Below are 20,909 nucleotides of genomic sequence, written 5' to 3'. Positions count from 1 at the left end.
TCTATTACATGCATTGTTAAAAATAAATTTTTGTAATTTAATAAAATAATTTTGATTTGTAATATGTTCAATATTTTATTTTTAAATAATAGTATTGTAGTATTGTAATACATCTATTAAATAAAAAATTATCAAAAGCTGTAAATTTATTGCAATAGGGTCAATTGGGGTAAATGTTAACGGAATATCTATTTTTCACCAAAAACGTAAGTTTTTTCCGCTGCCGCCCCGTATGAACGCAACGCGGCCGTAGGACGCGTAACAATCTTACAAGTTCCACCTTTTTTAAACCTATACGAATATGAACACAAAATACCATCTTTGCCATCCCTATCCCGTCTACAACTTTTTTTGCGCTGCCGCCATGTATAAACGCAACACGGCCGTAGACCGCGTAACAGTTTCGCAAGCTCCGACGCTTTTTAAACCCATGCAAATATAAGCACAAAATACTATTTATGCTCCTTAAACTCTTTAATTTTAAAACTTTCTGAATCAGAAACCTCAAAGTTCGTATACATATATGTACTTTTTTGTGTTAATTAAAAAAAAAATATACTGAATCTGATTAGAATTGAATTTAATGTAGTCATATTGAAAAAATTGAGATTTTCTAGAAAAAGTCTATCTTTTATCTTTTAAATTATTTGATCTAGAGAGTTAAAAATTACTTCGTAACTTTAAAATTATTTGTCGACGTCCTCATGAAAAGGGACTTATATACACAAAAGTATTCTTGGCAAAATTTGCGAAATTTTAAGAAGTCTTAGAACCCTCTAAGTGAAAAAAACCACGGAGTTACAAAATTTCGAACTTTAGAATGCCAAAAACATCATTTTGGGACAAACAAAATTAAGGGGAGGTTCTCATTGCGGGAGTTCAAAAAATCTATTTTTTATTGTATTTTTTGAAAGCTACATATGTGTAGAATAAGTAAATGAAGTGATTTTGAAATCCGGAAAATATTTTCGTTTCTACAGGATCTTGAACTTACCGGTGTCCTGAGCGCTGAGGTAGCATGATGATTGCGTGGTCCTTAATCGCTTTAATGCATATTTAATTAAAATTGCTATCGACATTTTTATCAACAGATGACTTACTACGAATCGTGATCAGCGATCTCAAAAACCTATAGATACCCATGATTTGCGCAGATCGAACCAAGAATATTAATATTTTATATAAAAATGATTCCAAAACATTAAACGCGTTTTTCTCGAAACAAGATTTTTCAAACTGGTGGGCATCCTAGCGTCTGAACTATCCAACCAATTAACTTCCAGTTTTCGATAAATGAAAGATAACTAAATTCTGCTGGGGTTATACCTATAATATGGTATAATTTTTAACAATAAACCTTTTTTACAAGGGGTTAGACATGAAAAAATAGTGCAAAAATCGCACGTTTTTAAAAAATTGTCAGCCATTTTGTCATTTATACAACTTTTTGACCATTTTATAGGTATAGTCTATTCTTTAGGATGTCAGCTTCATAAAAAATTTTGGTTTTTTGTTCTACGTTCAAAATTGATGAGTGTGAGTGCCTACCGTTTCACTTTAAAAAAAACATTGTTTTTTAAAATCGCCATATTGGCCGACGTTTAAAAAATTTTTGAAAATAAAGAATATTTTTTAAAAGCTTAAGGATGTATCTTTATTTATAAAAAAAATAGATTGATATGTCATAACAGTTCCTTGCAAAAGAATGTAAAATGTTCGGCTTTGTTTCGTCGCCGCAATGAAAACCTCCCCTTAAAGATTGAAACACGAATATCTCGGTTATTTCTGTCAAGTTATTCAGGTTATAACTTTTTCGAGTCAAAAATACTTTTCTGATGATATGCCAATAAGTTAAAAATTTTTTTTACTTTCAGTTTTAAAAATAATGTAGACCTGTGCAAAATAATTCGAACCGAACTGTTCGAATTTCTACTCCCAGTTCGGTTCGGTTTAATTCGAATCGACTCAGCGGCAGTTCGGTTCGGTTTAATTCGAATCGACTCATCACCAGTTGGGTTCGGTTTATTTCGAATCGAATCGAACTGTCATTCGACTCAAATCGAATTGAACCGAACTGGCACTGGCGCGAATGTCGAAAGTACGACTTCGAGTGAGTCAGCCTATTTCGAATGTTAAAAATTCGAACTCTTCTATATGTAGTTCGAATTCTAAACGTTTAAATACATACCTACAAGTAACTTCAAATTTTAAATTAAATATAATCTTTTTTGTAAGAAGAATTCTACATGTATGAAAGTAAATAAACAACTTAGAAGTTAGGGAATTTTTAAAAATAACTCCACATTAAATTGTAGTTAATTTTAGTACAATTTTAAATTTGACCAAAAATACATTTTTTTAAATTTTTTACTGAAAACAATATATTTTATATTTTTTATAGGTGGACAAATTTTTAAGTTCAACTTCACCAAATAATAATTAATAATAATTAATAATAAATAAATAATAATAATAATAATTAATAATAAATTAATAATAATAATTAATTAATAATAATTAATAAATCTGAATTTTATCCCAATTGGGTGTACTTCCGAATAGCACCTCCAACCGATTTTAATGAAACTTGCTATACTTATGTAATATGGTGCGCTGATGACGAAAATCGTAGTGAAAATTTGCGCAAATGTGATTATCATGGTGAAAACCATAAAAAAGACCATAAAATCATGGTTTTTTGCGATTAATTCGTAAAAGTCGCAAAATTTCAAAAAATGTTTTAGACAAAAGTTATAGATCACATAAAAGCACACATTTTATGTTCTATACATTTTTTCCCAAAAGTGATTATTGGTTTATTATGGTATAATATTATAATAACCAATAATCCAGTTCGGTTCGGTTTGATTCGAATCGAGTCAAGGCAGTTTGGTTCGGTTTAAATCGAATCGAGTCAGGGCGTTTGAAAACTGAACAAAATTCGATTCGAATAGAACTTTGCACAGTTCTAAAATAGTGTCAACCGACAAAAAGGGACCTTTTCTAAAAAATACGATTTTTTTTAATGAATCGAGTTTTTACAAAGTTAACGTTTAAAAATGATTGTATAAATTACTTTACAGAAGAGTAAGAGAAATTAGATTTAATTAAAAATTTTTGAATGTTTTTATTATAAACTAGCTGTAGTACCAGTCATCGATGGGTTATAAGTACCTATGTGTAGATAAATTTTATGACTTTCTGAGATTGATTTAAAATCACTGTATTTTTCAGATTGAAATAGATCTGAAGTATTTCCCGATATTATATACTTCAAAATTAAAAATAAATAATATCTGTAAGAAAGATAGTTACAAACTAAAAATTTTTTTTATTTTTCTATAAATTTTCTGCATAATTTGACTATTTTAAATGTTTTGTCCTAAAATTTAATGCAGAATAACTTTCAAAGTTAAAAAGTTAAATAATTAGGATAATTATAAATATATTAAAGGATCATATAATACAAAATTATTCAGTTTTTCAAGAAATTATTAACATTTCTTTTAATTACTATTTTCTAAGTTCTCTCAATTTAAAAATCTATGTTGATTTAATATTCATTGATTACCTAAGTTTTTAACACTTTATTTTAGTTGGTAATCAATTTGCGAAATTTTAATAACAGCTGAAATTACGAAATCTTAAAAATTTTTAAGATTTCAAACATTTTTTGTATTTCTTATTCCCATTATTGCGTTTTTACTAACTTTGACTTTATATTATTTATAGGTTTTAATTTTTTTTATTTTTGGTTTTGGAAATGATGATAAACCGAAAAAGTGGGACCTTTTCTAAAAAATGAAACATTTAGTTCATAAATCGAGTTTCTTACAAAGTTAATGTTTGAAAATGATTGTACTGATAATTTTAAAGAAGAATAAGAGAAATTAGATTAATTTAAAATCTTTCAAATGATTTTATTATAAATAATGGTTGTATTGAAAATGTCTCTAATTTGAATCAAACGAACACGAAACCGAACTAAAAGTAAGAATAATTCGGTTATTTTCGGCCATTTATTCAGATTATAACTTTTTTAGGTTAGAAACACTTGTCTGATGACAAACTGACAGGTTTTAAATTTTTGTTCACCTCCGGTTTTAAAAATGTTGATTAACCGACAAAGTGGGACCTGTTCGGTTTTTTTCTTAAGAAAATGAAAGAAATTAATGAAAGTAACAAAAAAATTATGTCAAGCGCATTTTTCGACAGGTAAGACGTTGTTGATTGATTTAAAACAGTGAAAGAAAAATCAAGATCTTTCATCGAATTTAGTAAATTGTGATTATCTCGAAAGATAGAACTGAGAAAGTGGCCCCTTTTCATGCAGACGTCCACAATTATTTATATTACAATATTTATAGAATATTATAGAATATTTATATAATTATATAACAATTATAAGATTTTTTCATAACTTTATAACTTAAATTATAAATGAAGAACCAGCTAGAAAGTTCGGCGCGCGTCGCGCGCCGATTTGGTTCTAGTATTGTTTAAATTAGTTAATACAATTGTATTTATTTGGAAATATAAAATTCTACTCTATAAAATTTTTCTTTATATTTATATTTTAACTAGCGATGTATTCCTCGCTCGCTAACGCTTGCTCGGTTATAGTTGTACTTATTGTTGTTTACTTATTGTAGTTTATGAATATTATATATATAATTTATGTTTTAAATTAATATCTTATTAATATTGTATAAAATTTATCTTAATTTTGATCAGTATCATTAAAGAATGAAATGACAATTGTTAAATATTAGATGTTTTTTATTATAATTATGACAACAATATTAATTATATTATATAATTATATATTATATTATATAATAATATATCACATTATATTATAATATATTTTTTTATCTTAAATTATAATATTATATAATTATATAATATTATATTATATTGCTGTAAATTGCCCCACAAATACATAGAGATTTTGCAAATTTTTGAGAAAAATGTTCGTAATAAATCAAAAAACCTTTTAAAATATCGGTTTTTATTTTTATTATCCAGAGTAAACCTTTATAAAGAGATTCTTGTTTGATTTTACATATATTACTTGTTGTCCGGAATTAAGTGCACCAAAAAAGGTTCCTTTTGGAAGACGTAATCTACACCTACAAAATTAAACTAAATACTCTCCAACAGTTTTATAAAAAATTTTCTACATAATTTGCAACAATATTTAAAAGAATTTTTTATTTTTTTGGCACAATTACAATATGACAGATGATTGTAGTCAATGTAAAAGCGATAATTGTGCTATGTAATACAGGATGCAGGTGTTCATCTATGTTTTGAGAATAATTTCAATTCTATGAAAAAAAATAGAAAAGCAGATAATAGATTTGTTGTGCCGTATAATCCTTATTTGCAATTACTTATAGAGGCATATGGCATATGGCAAAGTATTTTGATATATTTGAAAATAAGTGAAAATAGATTTTCCAAGGTCGAGGTCACGGGGTCGGTGTCGTTTTTGGAAATTTGTTAAATTAATATAATAGAAGAAGAAGATGTTTCGTTTTAAAATAAGAAATGTTAAAATTATTAAGTTAAAAAGAATTGATTGCAATGACACTTAAAATTAGGCACAATATTATAGGTTCCTAACTAAAAATTTAAAAAACAACAATAAATAATAAAAAAACATAAAAAATTGAAAAAAATTGTTTATATGTAACTTTTTAAAAATAGAGTAAATTTAAAGGTATATATCCAAAAATTCGTAAAAAATTGCATAAAATTACAAAATAACCCTTTATTTAGGATGAAAATGCAAAATAACCCTTTTTCGAGTTAAAATTAAAAAAACATGTTACAAAAAAAAGTATGTAAGATTTTCTAAAAGCATATGGCAAAGTATTTTGATTTATTTGAAAATAAGTGAAAATAGATTTTCCAAGGACGGTGTCGAGGTCACGGGGTCGGTGTCGTTTTTGGAAATTTACACTTGCAAAACATTTATTTATTGTAAATGTTTGCAGCTGTCATGAATCAGAAACGAACATAACCTACATTTAGTTGAAATCACCTGATTGGCACAAGACAAAACAGAGCGCGCTTTTTTGAAAATAATATTTTACTTGAATAAAAAAGTAGGGCGTTGTCCGCAGTGGCGAGACAGCCTGTGTGGCGAGACATTAGGATATTTCAGACAGCTGAACTGACTGTGCTTGCACTTCTGGCCTGAAAGACAAGTTTTATTGTGCTTTAACTTTTCAATATGATGCATACGTTTTTGATGTACGAAATATCGCTATACTGTTAATAACAGTTTCAAGATATTTTAAAAGTTTTATTTCCCATCGGTATAAGTGATAATATATAAAAATTTCCGGAATTTTCTGAAGGGTTAAATATTTTGAGTCTTTAGTATTTAAGTTTCCTTCAAAATTTCCAGAGCACTATGAATTATTGTTCGATGCATAGGATTGTACATCGTCATTACCGAAAAATGCTGTTTCCGCATTGGCGAGACACTTGTTGTCGGCAGTGGCTTTTTATATCTAATAATATTGTACATGTCCTAATGAATTTGATATAATTTTTGTACGTTTTGTCGACAATATTTTTCATAACTATAGTTTAAATTGAAAAAAGATGAACAGGAAGAAAAGCTTATTTGTTTTTAATAACTGTGACATGGATTAGCGGCTCACAATCAGAAAAATATTTGCCTGTATTTTTATGATTGAATGAAATAATATTATGATTTAAAGGCATCAATTATTATACTCTTTCTCTTTGATTCCTTTGTTTTTTGTTACGTTTGAACGATGAAGACTCTGATTTTAAGATAGTGTCTCGCCACTACGGACGATTTTTTATGTCGGTAGTCGCGAGACATTATCGTAAATCGGCAATAACTTTTTTTTCCAATATCTGTTCTGTAACTGTATAAGTTAAATTTGCAGTATAGAGTCACACCTGTCCATGGATATATATACAGACTTGATGTTCTTGAAAATGTGAGTGCTATAACAAAAAAACAAAACGTGTCTCGCCACTACCGACTCTCCCTTATTTTTAGTTAAAAAAAATTCAACAATTATTATTATTATTATTATTTTCAGACAAATTTTACAAATAATAATTGAAAACACATGATTGGTCTAAGACAAAATTAATAGAGTACGCTTTTTTAAAATAATGAAATTGATTAAATTATAATAAAATAATTTTAATAAATTAATTTATTATGAAAATAGTATTTTACATTATATGAAAAAGTGTTTTTAGTTTTTTCAAAAAATTTATTCAACAATTTATTATTATTTTCAGACAAATTTTACCGATATAATAAATTATTTTTTTTTTTAAATTGTTTCTATAATTACATGCCTTTTTGCATTTTGTGTGTTAACAAAATTTCATTATCACGTTATTTTTTCAGGAAAAAAATAGTCCCAAATTTTTAATAATTTTAGATTTACATTAAAAAAATATTTAATTTCCTATTTAAAATTTTTTTTTTAATCTTTTATGTAAATTATTTCAATTTGGAATTTTTTTAAAGTTTGAATTTCATAAGCTGCTTAAAAAAAATTTGCAGTGCCTTTTTTAAAAAAATAATTTTATTTTACCTAGAAACAATTCATTTTTTAACACGCAAAACCTTTTGCTACCTTTAAATTTTTAAATTGAAATTATTAATTAATTATTAAATTATTAAATATTTAATTAATTTTTTCTGTATAAATATTTATTTTATATTTTATACATTATATACATTAATTTTACAACAAATGTCGTTTGGAAATTGGGAAAGGTAGGGCAAATAATTAAAGTTTATTAATGTACGATCATCAATATATATTTATCTTTACATAAATATTTTTACATTTTTTTTCATAACTCTCTGCAGAACTAATAATAGTTTTAATATATTGTATATAATTATATGTATCTAACACTTAAATGTGTTTTAATATAACACTGAAATGTGTCTAATTCTTAATGAAAAATCATAATTTAATTATTATTGAAATAATAATAAACTTGAAATCTCTTTTTTACATTTAACAGTTTTCAGATCTTTTAATCTTTTGTAGAACTAATAATACTTCTAATATTGTTATATATGTGTCCTGACGCGGTGAAAGGAACCTTATGGTCCAATTGAAAATTGTACTATAAATGTTCATAATAAAAAATGAATTGAACAAAATAATTTCTAATTTTTGGAAATCAAATTATTTGAGTTGCTCTTTCATTTCCAAAAACTAGAAATTATTTTGTTCAATTCATTTTTTATTATGAACATTCAAAAGTACAATTTGCTATTGTATCATAAGGTCCCTTTCACCGCGTCAGGACACATATATCTAATAATACTGAAATGTTTTTAGTAGAAAAACACTGAAATGTGTCATTTTTCATAATATAATAAAAATCATAATTTAATTATTAAAATAATAATAAACTTAAAATCTCTTTTTTTAAATTTAACAGTTTTCATATCTTTTAATCGTTTTTTATATATTTATATATCTAATAATACTTAAATTTTTTTAGTAGAAAAACACTGAAATGTGTCATTTTTCATTATATAAAAATTATTTAAAGAAATAAATCAAAGTTAATGTCTTCTTTATCTTCATCTGTTACTGCTGCATTGTCGTTGTTTTTAGAAATCTAAGGATAAAAGAAACATAAATTAAAAATTGTTATAATAATTATTTAAAAAATGTCGTACATATTTAAAATAGTGTTCACTTTATACACTCTAAATCTGAATTAGTGAATATTTCACTGATTTGAATTCAGTGGACGAGTTTTCTTTGATGAATCAGTGGAATTTCATTGACAATCAGTGGTTTTTACTTATTCTCAGTAAAATTTTACTAATGAATTTAAGAAAACTCGTCCAATTAATTGAGATCAGTGAAATATTCACTAATTCAGATTTAGATTGTACTACTAAATATAAAAAAACATAAATATTATATTTTGAAAAAGTAATACAATCCGAGGCCTGATGTTTTTATATGGAAACAATATTTCTTTCTAAAAATAAAAAAAATAATTTAAAAAAATATATTTTTTTAAGAAAGAGAAAATTAATTTATTTAAAACATTAAAATTATATTTGTTTATTTATATTTTTAATAATAAAATTATTTTATAATTAGTTATATGTAAATACCTTTGACGGAATTCTGGTGTTGTCAGGAGAATGAGAAGATTTTTTTCGAAGCATGAGATTTCCATTTTCTTCTGAAAGATCATTCATCTCGATATTTTTGGGTTTCAATACATGAAACCTAAGTTTCATTTCCATATGTGATAAATATTTATCGCCAAGAATAAGTATGTGCTCTCTATTCGGCACTTGAAAGATGATCGTATTATATTCATTAACCCTTAATCGTCCTTTCACTCGTACGTGCGCACCTAATGGTACTGTTGAATTGCTGTCATATTGTGTTACGTTGACTGGTATACGATAATGAAAATCGGTTATTGCACCGCTACCATATGTTGCATTATTGGATATTATTTGTTCAATTGGTGTCCTCACGTATCCCTCAATGGCTATTAAAGAAATAAAAAAACAAAAAATATAAATAAAAAAAAGCATTTTTTATTTTTTTTAATAATAACATATTATTATAGCAAAAAATAACAATAAATAATTTTTTATATACTTACAAATTAATTTTCCTACTGACGATCCAATATTTTTAAATTCTGTTTCTTCATACATTATCTCCTCTTCTTCCGTTGGCATTGGCCCCAATAATTCGACGACTGTGTGCTTTTGAACCGAGAGCTCTATCTCCATTAGATCCTCTCTTCCTTTGTTATACATTGCATTTGCTAATAAGACGTGAGTTCTTGAAATCCTAATTATCTGGAAAAAAGTAAAATATAACATAGTATAGTAATCTTAATAGTTAATAATAGATTTTTTATGTAGAAAATTATATTTTTTAAATACCATACTAAAAATCTTTTACCTGCTTTAAAACAGAGCCTTCGAATTCCTGTTTCCTTGGTGACCAAAATAATATGCGAATAAACCTGCCCGACATATTACTCAAAATACACCTGAATGGTGTTTTATCATTTTTGTCAGTTTTTGTTGTTGAAGAATCAAATTTCAATGATCTTCGTTTATAAGGCGGATCTAATCTCACTATAACTCCAGTTACTAAACTGTAAAAAAATTTTCGTCGATGAAGTTCACAACTTTCTAATCAAAGATAAATAAAAAAATAATTTTTCAAATAGAAAATTAATTTTTATTTTTATAAATCATTGATTAGAAACGTTGTGAACTTCGCGAAAGTAGGTTTATTTATTTAAATGTTATTTGATTATTATTATTATAAATATTTTATTTATTATTAGAATAATAATTTAATGGCATTTCCTTCAAAATAAAAAAATTCATAATATAAATTCATATTTTAAAAATCAGACTATTTTTTCTGTTAATAATAAGATTTCCATTTTCCTCTGAAATATCATTCATCTCGATAGTTTTGGGTTTATTTTACTACATGAAACCCAAGTTTCATTTCCATATGTGATAAATATTTATCGCCAAGAATAAGTATGTGCTCTCTATTCGGCACTTGAAAAATGATGGTATTATATTCATTAACCCTTAATCGCCCTTTCACTCGTACGTGAGCATCTACTGGTACTGTTGAATTGCTGTCATATTGTGTTACGTTGACTGGTATACGATAATGAAAATCGGTTATTTCACCGCTACCATATGTTGCATTATTGGATATTATTTGTTCAATTGGTGTCCTCGGTAATTGTAAGACCTCCTTGAAGTTGGCGTCGACGCTCAGTGTCGAAATATATTTACAAGTTTAAAAATATCGAATCATTTTTTAAAAAAATTTGGGTCCACATAATACCTTTAGAAGTATTTTTCAAAGCAATTTTTAGACTAAAAACCTTAAATAAAATAATTTGACATTTTTGGTCCTGTAAAAAACAATTTTCGGTGCTGAGCGGCGACGCCGATTCCATGGAGGTCTTGCAAGATAATCGTATTATATTCGTTTACCTTTAATCACGCTTATTATTAAATTTAATATAACATTATGAGAATAAAAATAAGAATTTATATGATTTAAAATTTTTTTTTGTTAATATAGTACTACTTTAAACGACATAATAATTATGATAAGAAAAATTAACGTGTCCAAAAAATATTTTAACATAATCTTCTTTTCACTTATTATTAGAAAATAAAAATTGTATTTTCTGCACAATATAAATATATTAAAAATTAATTACCAATTTTGAATAATTTAATGGAATTTATGAATATTGTTAATTATGTCCTTTTTTTAAAAAAATTAAAAAAATTAATGAATGGAATATAAGATTATGAGAATAAAAATGGGAATTTATATTATTTTTAATTTAAAAAATAAATTTTTTTTCTTAATGTAGTACTTTGAACGACAGAATAATTATGATGAAAAAAATTAACCACGTGATCCAGAAAAATATTTTATATAAAATTTAAAAAATTAAAGAATCTGCATTGAGTTGTCCCCTGGAAGAAAGGAATCCATTTCGTCGTTAGATGTTAGGCTAATTCCTGATATAACTTTTTCCATTGTACTTGCTTTTTTTAAAATTTTAATTCAGTTGAGATGAGCCAAAAGTTTTGAACGTTCAAATGAACAAAATTTTTTTTGTAACTTCTTTAAATACGAATTTCATTAGAAAATATTGTTTTAAATATCTAAAGAGAAGTTACCGTAAAATGGGGTAAAGTCGGCGTTTGCGGGTAAAGTCGGCCGGCGCTTTAAACACTTAAATATTGTATTTCATTTATTAATTTACATTAATTCTAACTACATTTTTAATAAAACTCGGATTTCTTCTGGAAAAAAGTAATAGTTAAACTTTAAAATGATTTAAAGCGCCGGCCGACTTTACCCCATTTTACGGTATTAATTTAATTATTTGTTTAATTTACTGTTTTATTTTACATTGACATTATAATTTCTAATAATTTATAGAATGAAAAAAATATTTTGTTCATTTGAACGTTCAAAACTTTTGGCTCATCAGTTGAGGCACAAGGCAAAACACTAACATACACTTTAAAACGTCGAGTACAGCTGAGAACAAAAAAAGGACGAACTAAGGCGCGAATTTGTTTATATAGTCTTTTCAAAACAATATTTATATAAATATATTTAAATGTATTTTTTATTAATATTATACAATTTAATGGGATTTATAAATATTGTTGATTATGTCCTTCGATTTAAAAAATTGTATAAAATTTAATATTTAAAAATAAATTAATAAATGTAATATATCATTATTGAGAATATAAAAATTGAAATTTATATTTAAAAATTTTTTTTTGTTAATGTAGTACTTTAAACGATATAGGGTGTTTTCGGCATTCACTCAGAGTTAACTCTAGAGTTAGCAGTGGTGCTCAAATGTAAATTTTGATTTTCAGTTCGTCTGTTGATTGTGAACGTTGTTGATTGGCAATTTGGCATAGACGATTCATTTTGATTGGCGAAGGGTTTGCAATTGTAACAACATGTGAAACGGGCCTTTTATTCTAGTAACGTAATGTTAAAATAAAATTTTTTGTTTCTAGATTTCATAAAAGTCCCCAAAAATTTATTACTAGATGACCCAGAGTTAACTCTGTTTTCTTGCGAGAGTAAAGAAAAAGGGTCAGTCCTAACCTTTAATGGCCGACAAAATTTGTGAACGGATTGTTTGTTTTAAAAAGTGTAAATTGAAACATAATAATTTATTTTTATTAAAAATTATTTTAACTTTTTATTTATAAAAAACAACTTTAATTAAAATAAATAATCTAGTTTCTTAAACAATTCAGATTAATTAAAGTTAGGGAAATAATGAAAAATTTGAAAATTACCTATAAACTTTAAAAAAATAACACGTTTATGGGTAGCAAAAATATGTTCCATTTTTAAATGAAAAACAAAAAATACGTATAAATTAAAAAAAAGTAAGCAAACAAGGACAACTAACTTCAAACTCAGGGTGATGAAAATAGAAAATCAATTATTTTATTTAGGTAAATAAATTTTCAAAGATAATATCATTGAGCACCACTGTTAACTCTAGAGTTAACTCTGAGTTAATGCCGAAAACACCCATAATAATTATGAGAAAAATTACCCACGTGCTTTGAAAAATATATTAACGTAACCTTCTTTTCACTTCTTATTAGTAGATTAAAAAAAAATTATTTTAATTCGTCACATTATTTTTCAACACAATGTATGAATATATCTAAAAATTATTTTATCAATTTTAAACAATTTAATGGGATTTATAAATATTAAGTATGTCCCTTGATTTAAAAAAATGTATAAAATTTAATATTTAAAAATAAATTAATAAATGTAATATATCATTATTGACAATATAAAAATTGAAATTTATTATTTAAAAAATTTTTTTTGTTAATGAAGTACTTTAAACGATATAATAATTATGAGAAAAATTAGCCACGTGCTTCAAAAAATATTTTAACATAACCTTCTTTTCACTTCTTATTATTAGATTAGGAAATACAAATTATTTTAATTTGTCACATTATTTTTCAACACAATATATGAATACCCGGATCAAATAACTCGACCGACGCTCGGACGAACGCTCTATTACCAGTCAAGTAGCAGTGACAGCCTGTGGGCGGCTCACTGCTACCCGACTACCATTAGAGCGTGCGTCCGAGCGTCGGTCGAGTTATTTGATCCGGGTATTCCTATGAATATATCTAAAAATTATTTTATCAATTTTAAACAATTTAATGGGATTTATAAATATTAATTATGTCTCTTAATTTAAAAAAATGTATAATATTTAATATTTGAAAAAATTAATAAATGGAATATATCATTTTTGAGAATAAAAATTGGAATTTATATTTAAAATTTTTTTTTTCTTAATGTAGCACTATAAAATAATTTTGAGAAAAATAAACCACATGCTCCAATATTTTAACATAACCTTCTTTTCACTTCTTATTAGGTTAGAAAATGGAAATTATTTTAATTTGTCACATTCTTTTTCAACACAATATATGAATATATCTAAAAATTATTTTATCAATTTTAAACAATTTAATAGGATTTATAAATATTAATTATGTCTCTTGATTTAAAAAAATGTATAATATTTAATATTTAAAAAAATTAATAAATGGAATATATCATTTTTTTGAGAATAAAAATTGGAATTTATATTTAAAAATTTTTTTTTGTTAATGTAGCACTATATAATAATTTTGAGAAAAATAAACCACATGCTCCAATATTTTAACATAAGCTTCTTTTCACTTCTTATTAGGTTAGAAAATGGAAATTATTTTAATTTGTCACATTATTTTTCAACACAATATATGAATATATATAAAAATTATTTTATCAGTTTTAAACAATTTAATGGGATTTATAAATATTAATTATGTCTCTTGATTTAAAAAAATGTATAATATTTAATTTTTAAAAAAATTAATAAATGGAATATATCATTTTTTTGAGAATAAAAATTGGAATTTATGTTTAAAAATTTTTTTTTGTTAATGTAGCACTATAAAATAATTTTGAGAAAAATAAACCACATGCTCCAATATTTTAACATAACCTTCTTTTCACTTCTTATTAGGTTAGAAAATGGAAATTATTTTAATTTATAACTTTATTTTATTTAATAATAGTAATCAATATATATTTAAATAAAATAATAAAAAACCTACATTGAGTTGTCCCCTGGAAGAAAGGAATCCATTTCGTCGTTTGATGTTAGGCTAATTCCGGATATAACTTTTTCCATTGTACTTGCTTTTTTTAAATTTTAATTAATTCAGTTGAGGCACAAGACAAAACACACTTTAAAACGTCGAGTACAGCTGAGAACGAAAAAAGGGACTAACTAAGGCGCGAATTTGTTTATATAGTCGAGGGAAAACTTAAATTAAAGATTGGTTTCTATGACCAAGATAGGGTATAAAAATTGTCACCTAAATGATGTATTATTTTAATGCCGAATATTTCCAACAAAGTCTTTGTGTTATCATAGCTAGAGAAAGACCAGTCTTCTGTCTTACTCTAGCTATGAAAACACAAAGATAGATGACAAATTTTCTAAGGGCACGGTCACAGTTCGACCGCTTGCCTGTGGGCTTATGGGTCGACCATGCGACATGAGCGTGAGCGAGAAAAAAAATGAGTTGCAGACATTTATCTTAAGGTGCTTATATACCTCAAATTTCGATCAGATGAACATTATTTCTGGCCCGTTTAAATGCGTGAAAAGTCATTTTCACGGCGGGTATTTTTGAATTGTTTTAAACAAAAAATGTTTTTTTTAAGAAATATAATATTAAATAATTGTTTTAATATGTAAGAACACTTTAAAATAGTGATAAAAAGATGATTTGATTGAAAAATTTAGCAAATTTTGCTTTAAAACGTTTCTGCTACAAGAAAGTGTAAAATGACGATGTTTGTGAAATGGTTTGTACAGTGTACATGTGTACATGTTTCTTTCAGTTATTCGAAACAATTAGTTGAATTTAAATTTATTTGATAAACATTTCAACTTACCGATTTATTTTCAGCACTCATTATTTATTACAAGTTAAAAAGAACCGACATAACATAAACAAAACTCTGAGAGACACTAACAAGGAAGAAGCACTGTACAAACCATTTCACAAACATCGTCATTTTACACTTTCTTGTAGCAGAAAACGTTTAAAGCAAAATTTGCTAAATTTTTTAATCAAATCATCTTTTTATCACTATTTTAAAGTGTTCTTACATATTAAAACAATTATTTAATATTATATTTCTTAAAAAAAACATTTTTTGTTTAAAACAATTCAAAAATACCCGCCGTGAAAATGACTTTTCACGCATTTTCACGGTCCAGAAATAATGTTCATCTGATCGAAATTTGAGGTATATAAGCACCTTTAAAATGAAAACTGCGAATGATTATTAGGTCGAATTCACAAGTGTCGAATTGACATCAAATTGTTATTATATTTAAAATAAAATTTACTTGATAAAATTTCAATATCTTATAATTTATATTGCATCTGATTTTTGTTTAATCGAATTTTCGTGCCACATAGTTGTCACGTGTGCGAATCGTTTGTCGTCGAATTCTACAAGAGCGAAAATTTGTAGCTGAATGAGTTTCCTATCTATGACATTTATGTTTAATATTAGTATAGCCGGTAAAGTAGGTTAAGAAATGTATGTAATTTAAAATAAACCTAATAATCTTTCGCAATTTTCATTTTGACAAATGTCTGCAACTCGAAAAAAATAAGGCAGTCCAACTTGTGACGTCACGCTATGTCATAAAGGTGCTTTTATACCTCAAATTTCGATCAGATGAACATTATTTCTGGACCGTGAAAATGCGTGAAAAGTCATTTTCACGGCGGGTATTTTTGAATTGTTTTAAACAAAAAATGTTTTTTTTTTAAGAAATATAATATTAAATAATTGGTTAAATATGTAAGAACACTTTAAAATAGTAATAGAAAGATGATTTGATTAAAAAATTTAGCATATTTTGCTTAAAAACGTTTTCTGCTACAAGAGAATGTAAAATGACAATGTTTGTGAAATGGTTTGTACAGTGCTTCTTCCTTGTTTTTAAGCAAAATATGCTAAATTTTTCAATCAAATCATCTTTCTATTACTATTTTAAAGTGTTCTTACATATTTAACCAATTATTTAATATTATATTTCTTAAAAAAAAACATTTTTTGTTTAAAACAATTCAAAAATACCCGCCGTAAAAATGACTTTTCACGCATTTTCACGGTCCAGAAATATTGTTCATCTGATCGAAATTTGAGGTATAAAAGCACCTTAAGTTGAACTGCCTTATGTTGCATTCAGAACTCACCTTCATAGATGGCGCATTATTTTCAAAAAAATTGGATGAGTTCACTTTCTCTACATTTTATGTATTTATATATATTTTGACATACTAATGTGTATAATCTTCATGTATCTGTTTTTCAAAAAATACCCAAGTGTCAAATTTTAAAATATATATATATAATTACAATATTTCATTGTAATTTCTTTATAAGAAATATATTTCTTTCTTTAAAAAAAGTTTTACAAAAAAGAATTTTTCTTTTTTGTAGAAAATTTCAACGTAGGAAAATACAGGTAAGAAAGTTTCATTGTATTATATTGAGGTTATGTGATTGTTGTAATTTTTCAATGGTTGTGATCAATATAATTAATCATTGCCTTTTAATTTAAAAAAAATTTAATTAATTTAAAAAATCGACTGATTTTTTTTCAATAATATTTTCATTATCTTCTAAAATATCATTCTACTCTATTGTTTTGAGTTTTATTACATGACATACAAGTTTCATTTACACGGTTAATTAATATTTGTCTTTCAGAATTTGAATGTGCTTTCTAATCGGCAATTGGAAAACCTCCATAAATCTGGCGTCGACGCTCAGCGCCAAAAATTATTTTTCATAGTATCAAAAATATCGAATCATTTTTAAAAACATTTTGTTCCACATGATACCATGTGAAGTATTTCTCAAAGCAATATTTAGACTGAAAACTTTAAAAATACTAATTTCACATTTTTGGTCCTGTGAAAAACAATTTTCGGTGCTGTGCGTCGACGCAGACTCCATGGAGGTCTTGAAAAATAATCGTATTATATTCGTTTAGCGTTAATCGCCCTGTCACTCTTTTTTAAAAATTTTTATTAAATGCAATATAACATTGAATATAAAAATGGGAATTTATATTGTTTTTTTTTGTAAAAAATATTTTTGATAATAAATATAAATATAATAATAAATATTATTTTAATTAATAACTATATTTTTACAGAATAAATATATTATTAATATTAGTTGAAAAAATTAAATGAAATTTATCAATATCAATAATAATTTTCTTCTAACATTAGTTGTTCTTTTTTTGTCTCTTAGGATCTCTTTTCGTCTTTTTTAATTGTTTTTGTCATGTAATTGTCACTTAATCTTTCGGATTTCAGTGAATTGCTACTATATTTTAGTTTTTGTGAAAATTTTAATTCAACCTGTCAAGTATTTTTCAAATAAAACTTGAGGAGAATATTTACATGTAAAATAACAATCATATTATCTTAAAATTTCTGTCATTTAAGTAGATAGTATATAAACATAGATGTAAGTCATGGTATCTAACACTTTGAGGACCAGTGTTGCTTTCAGGTAACATTGACATTTTTTTTTCTTTTACATAAATTCCTTGCATTTTAAAATTTTTAAATATTTTGAACCAATGTTTTTAAATTATTTTAATAAATTTCTAATTCCAGACTCTTTTTTTAAGATAAAAAACTTAGTAGTAGTAGTTTCACTGAAAAATATGTTTATTTAAAAATCGAAAATCGTTATTTTTATTTTAAACAAAAAATGTGGTCCTCAAATGGTTAAGTGTGAATGTGACAAACTTTAAAAAAACCTGTTTTTTATGTCAACCATACAAAATTTTTTTGCGATATAATAGTATTATATTTTAAAAAAATTAATTTTAATATCGTGCATATATATATTAAATATATTGTAATTTTATTGGTTTTGTAGATAGAAAGAAAACTTCAAGGATTTATTAACAACAAGCCAGTGAAAAAGTACAAGAAAAAATCAATATATATTAAAGGTCAGTCTTTTCTCATTATTATTTATTTAAATGATAATCTACTTTCTTTAATTACATATATATGAAAAAATTTTTATTATTAAATATAAAAATATATAACATTTTATTTTTTAATAGATTGCTGTTGGCATTATATGTATATGAGAGATTCTTTTTCAATCGCTCCAGCCCAAAAAGTCAATGTTCTGGGATTGGCTTCATACTTTTGTAAATTGTTCTCCTATATGATAGTAATAAATCCCTAAAATATAAACTCATTAAAAAAATATTTGTAGAAAGTAGAGGGGGTTGAAGTTTTGACGTTAAGGGTAACATTGTCATTTTCAAATCCGTATAACTATGACAAAAGTTAATGGATTTTAATTTATCCATAATGAATTTTATTGCATTTTTCACGTACTTTTCAAAAATGTATACGAAATTTAAAAAAAAAATTTTTAACCCCTTTTTTTCAAAATCAACCCTTATTTTTCGATTTTCACCCCTTCGGGTATTTTTTTTTTTTATTATTTTCATTGAAAAGCTGAGGTTTTTTCCCATGAGCTATGTAAATATGAAAATGGGACAACAATAATTTTGTGAGTAACAGAATATTAAAGTAGGCGGTGCCGATAAGGGTGCCGTTAAGGGTAACATTGTAATTTTCAAATCTGTATAACTATGACAAAAGTTAATAGATTTTAATTTATCTATAGTGAATTTTATTGCATTTTTCACGTACTTTTCAAAAATGTATACAAAATTTAAAAAAAAAATTTTTGACCCCCTTTTTTTCAAAATCAACCCTTATTTTTCGATTTTCACCCCTTCGGGAATTTTTTTTTGTTTTTTTTTATTTTCATTGGAAAGCTGAGGTTTTTTCCCATGAGCTATGTAAATATGAAAATGGGACAACAATAATTTTGTGAGAAACATAATATTAAATTAGGCGGTGCCTATCTAAATCCTTAAAGATGATCTCCAGGTACACCCCTTATCGGCACCGCCTACTTTAATATTCTGTTACTCACAAAATTATTGTTGTCCCATTTTCATATTTACATAGCTCATGGGAAAAAACCTCAGCTTTCCAATGAAAATAAAAAAAAAAAGAAAAAAATACCCGAAGGGGTGAAAATCGAAAAATAAGGGTTGATTTTGAAAAAAAGGGGTTAAAAATTTTTTTTTTTAAATTTCGTATACATTTTTGAAAAGTACGTGAAAAATGGAATAAAATTCATTATAGATAAATTAAAATCCATTAACTTTTGTCATAGTTAAACGGATTTGAAAATGACAATGTTACCCTTAACGTCAAAACTTCAACCCCCTCTACTTTCTACAAATATTTTTTTAATGAGTTTATATTTTAGGGATTTATTACTATCATATAGGAGAACAATTTACAAAAGTATGAAGCCAATCCCAGAACATTGACTTTTTGGGCTGGGGCGATTGAAAAAGAATCTCTCATATGATTTATTAATAGTAAAAAATAATTGTAATTAAATATTGAATTAATATTTTAAATTATTTAAATTTATAATAATAATAATAATAGTAGAATGTTATGTGTTTTATGTATTTTACTAAAAAATTTTAGTGACGTTTAATGAATAATAATTTTTGTTTTATTTATATTAAATAATCTTATTTCGAAATATTGTTCTTTAACTGTACTTCAAACATTAAGCAAATTTAATCATATTAATAAAAATTAAAATTTTTAAATTATAAAATATTGACACATACATTATTTTGTTTCAGGAGAATTCACCATCATCGAACGTACTCATACAATTACGCACATTCTACCTCTACAACTTTATTATATATATATATATATATATATATATATATATTAAATTAATTTGTCATGTAAATATTCTACTATTTTTTGTATATAATAAAATAAAATTATTTTGATGTAAAATTACCTTTGTTAATAAATAAACATTAAATAAAAACACTTTATATTACGTAAAAAATAAAAACCATGCATTACCTTCTATCATCATTTATTGAAATTGTTGAATTAAATATTTAATTTCAATTCAATTGAATTGAAATCAAGAAATTAAGACTTTAAGAAAATATAAGACCAAAAGAAATTATTAAGATTATGGAAAATTATTAAGAACAAAAAAGGAATTTTTTTTAAGACTAAAAAATATTTTTAAGACTAAAAAGGAATTTTTAAGACCATAGAAAGATTT

At 25.2% G+C, this 20,909-nt stretch overlaps 2 protein-coding genes and 1 long non-coding RNA gene across 3 annotated transcripts in view; 1 reads left to right on the top strand and 2 right to left on the bottom strand.

Moving 5' to 3' along the window:
- LOC127277674 (leucine-rich repeat LGI family member 3-like) overlaps positions 1-20,909 on the bottom strand; it is a 380,758-nt gene that overhangs the window by 286,622 nt on the left and 73,227 nt on the right. The window lies entirely within an intron of this gene.
- Positions 7,894-15,140, bottom strand: LOC127277671 (uncharacterized). Its single transcript, XM_051298970.1, has 6 exons — positions 15,023-15,140; positions 14,759-14,911; positions 9,978-10,176; positions 9,670-9,871; positions 9,164-9,552; positions 7,894-8,652 (listed from the first exon to the last, which is right to left on the bottom strand). Exons 2-6 carry the CDS (start codon positions 14,833-14,835, stop codon positions 8,578-8,580), a joined length of 942 nt encoding a protein of 313 aa, XP_051154927.1. The 5' UTR covers positions 14,836-14,911; positions 15,023-15,140; the 3' UTR covers positions 7,894-8,577.
- LOC127277675 (uncharacterized) lies at positions 17,028-20,582 on the top strand. The gene is made up of 3 exons (XR_007842389.1): positions 17,028-17,202; positions 18,639-18,714; positions 20,461-20,582. It is a non-coding gene; the product is annotated as an uncharacterized LOC127277675 (long non-coding RNA).

Source organism: Leptopilina boulardi, unplaced genomic scaffold (genome assembly GCF_019393585.1).
Source record: "Leptopilina boulardi isolate dan_hultmark-lab unplaced genomic scaffold, ZJU_Lbou_2.1 LbouV2_173, whole genome shotgun sequence".
Classification (NCBI taxonomy): Eukaryota; Metazoa; Arthropoda; class Insecta; order Hymenoptera; family Figitidae; genus Leptopilina; species Leptopilina boulardi.
Note: the sequence above shows the minus strand (reverse complement) of the source record. Positions and strands in the feature narration are given on the sequence as shown.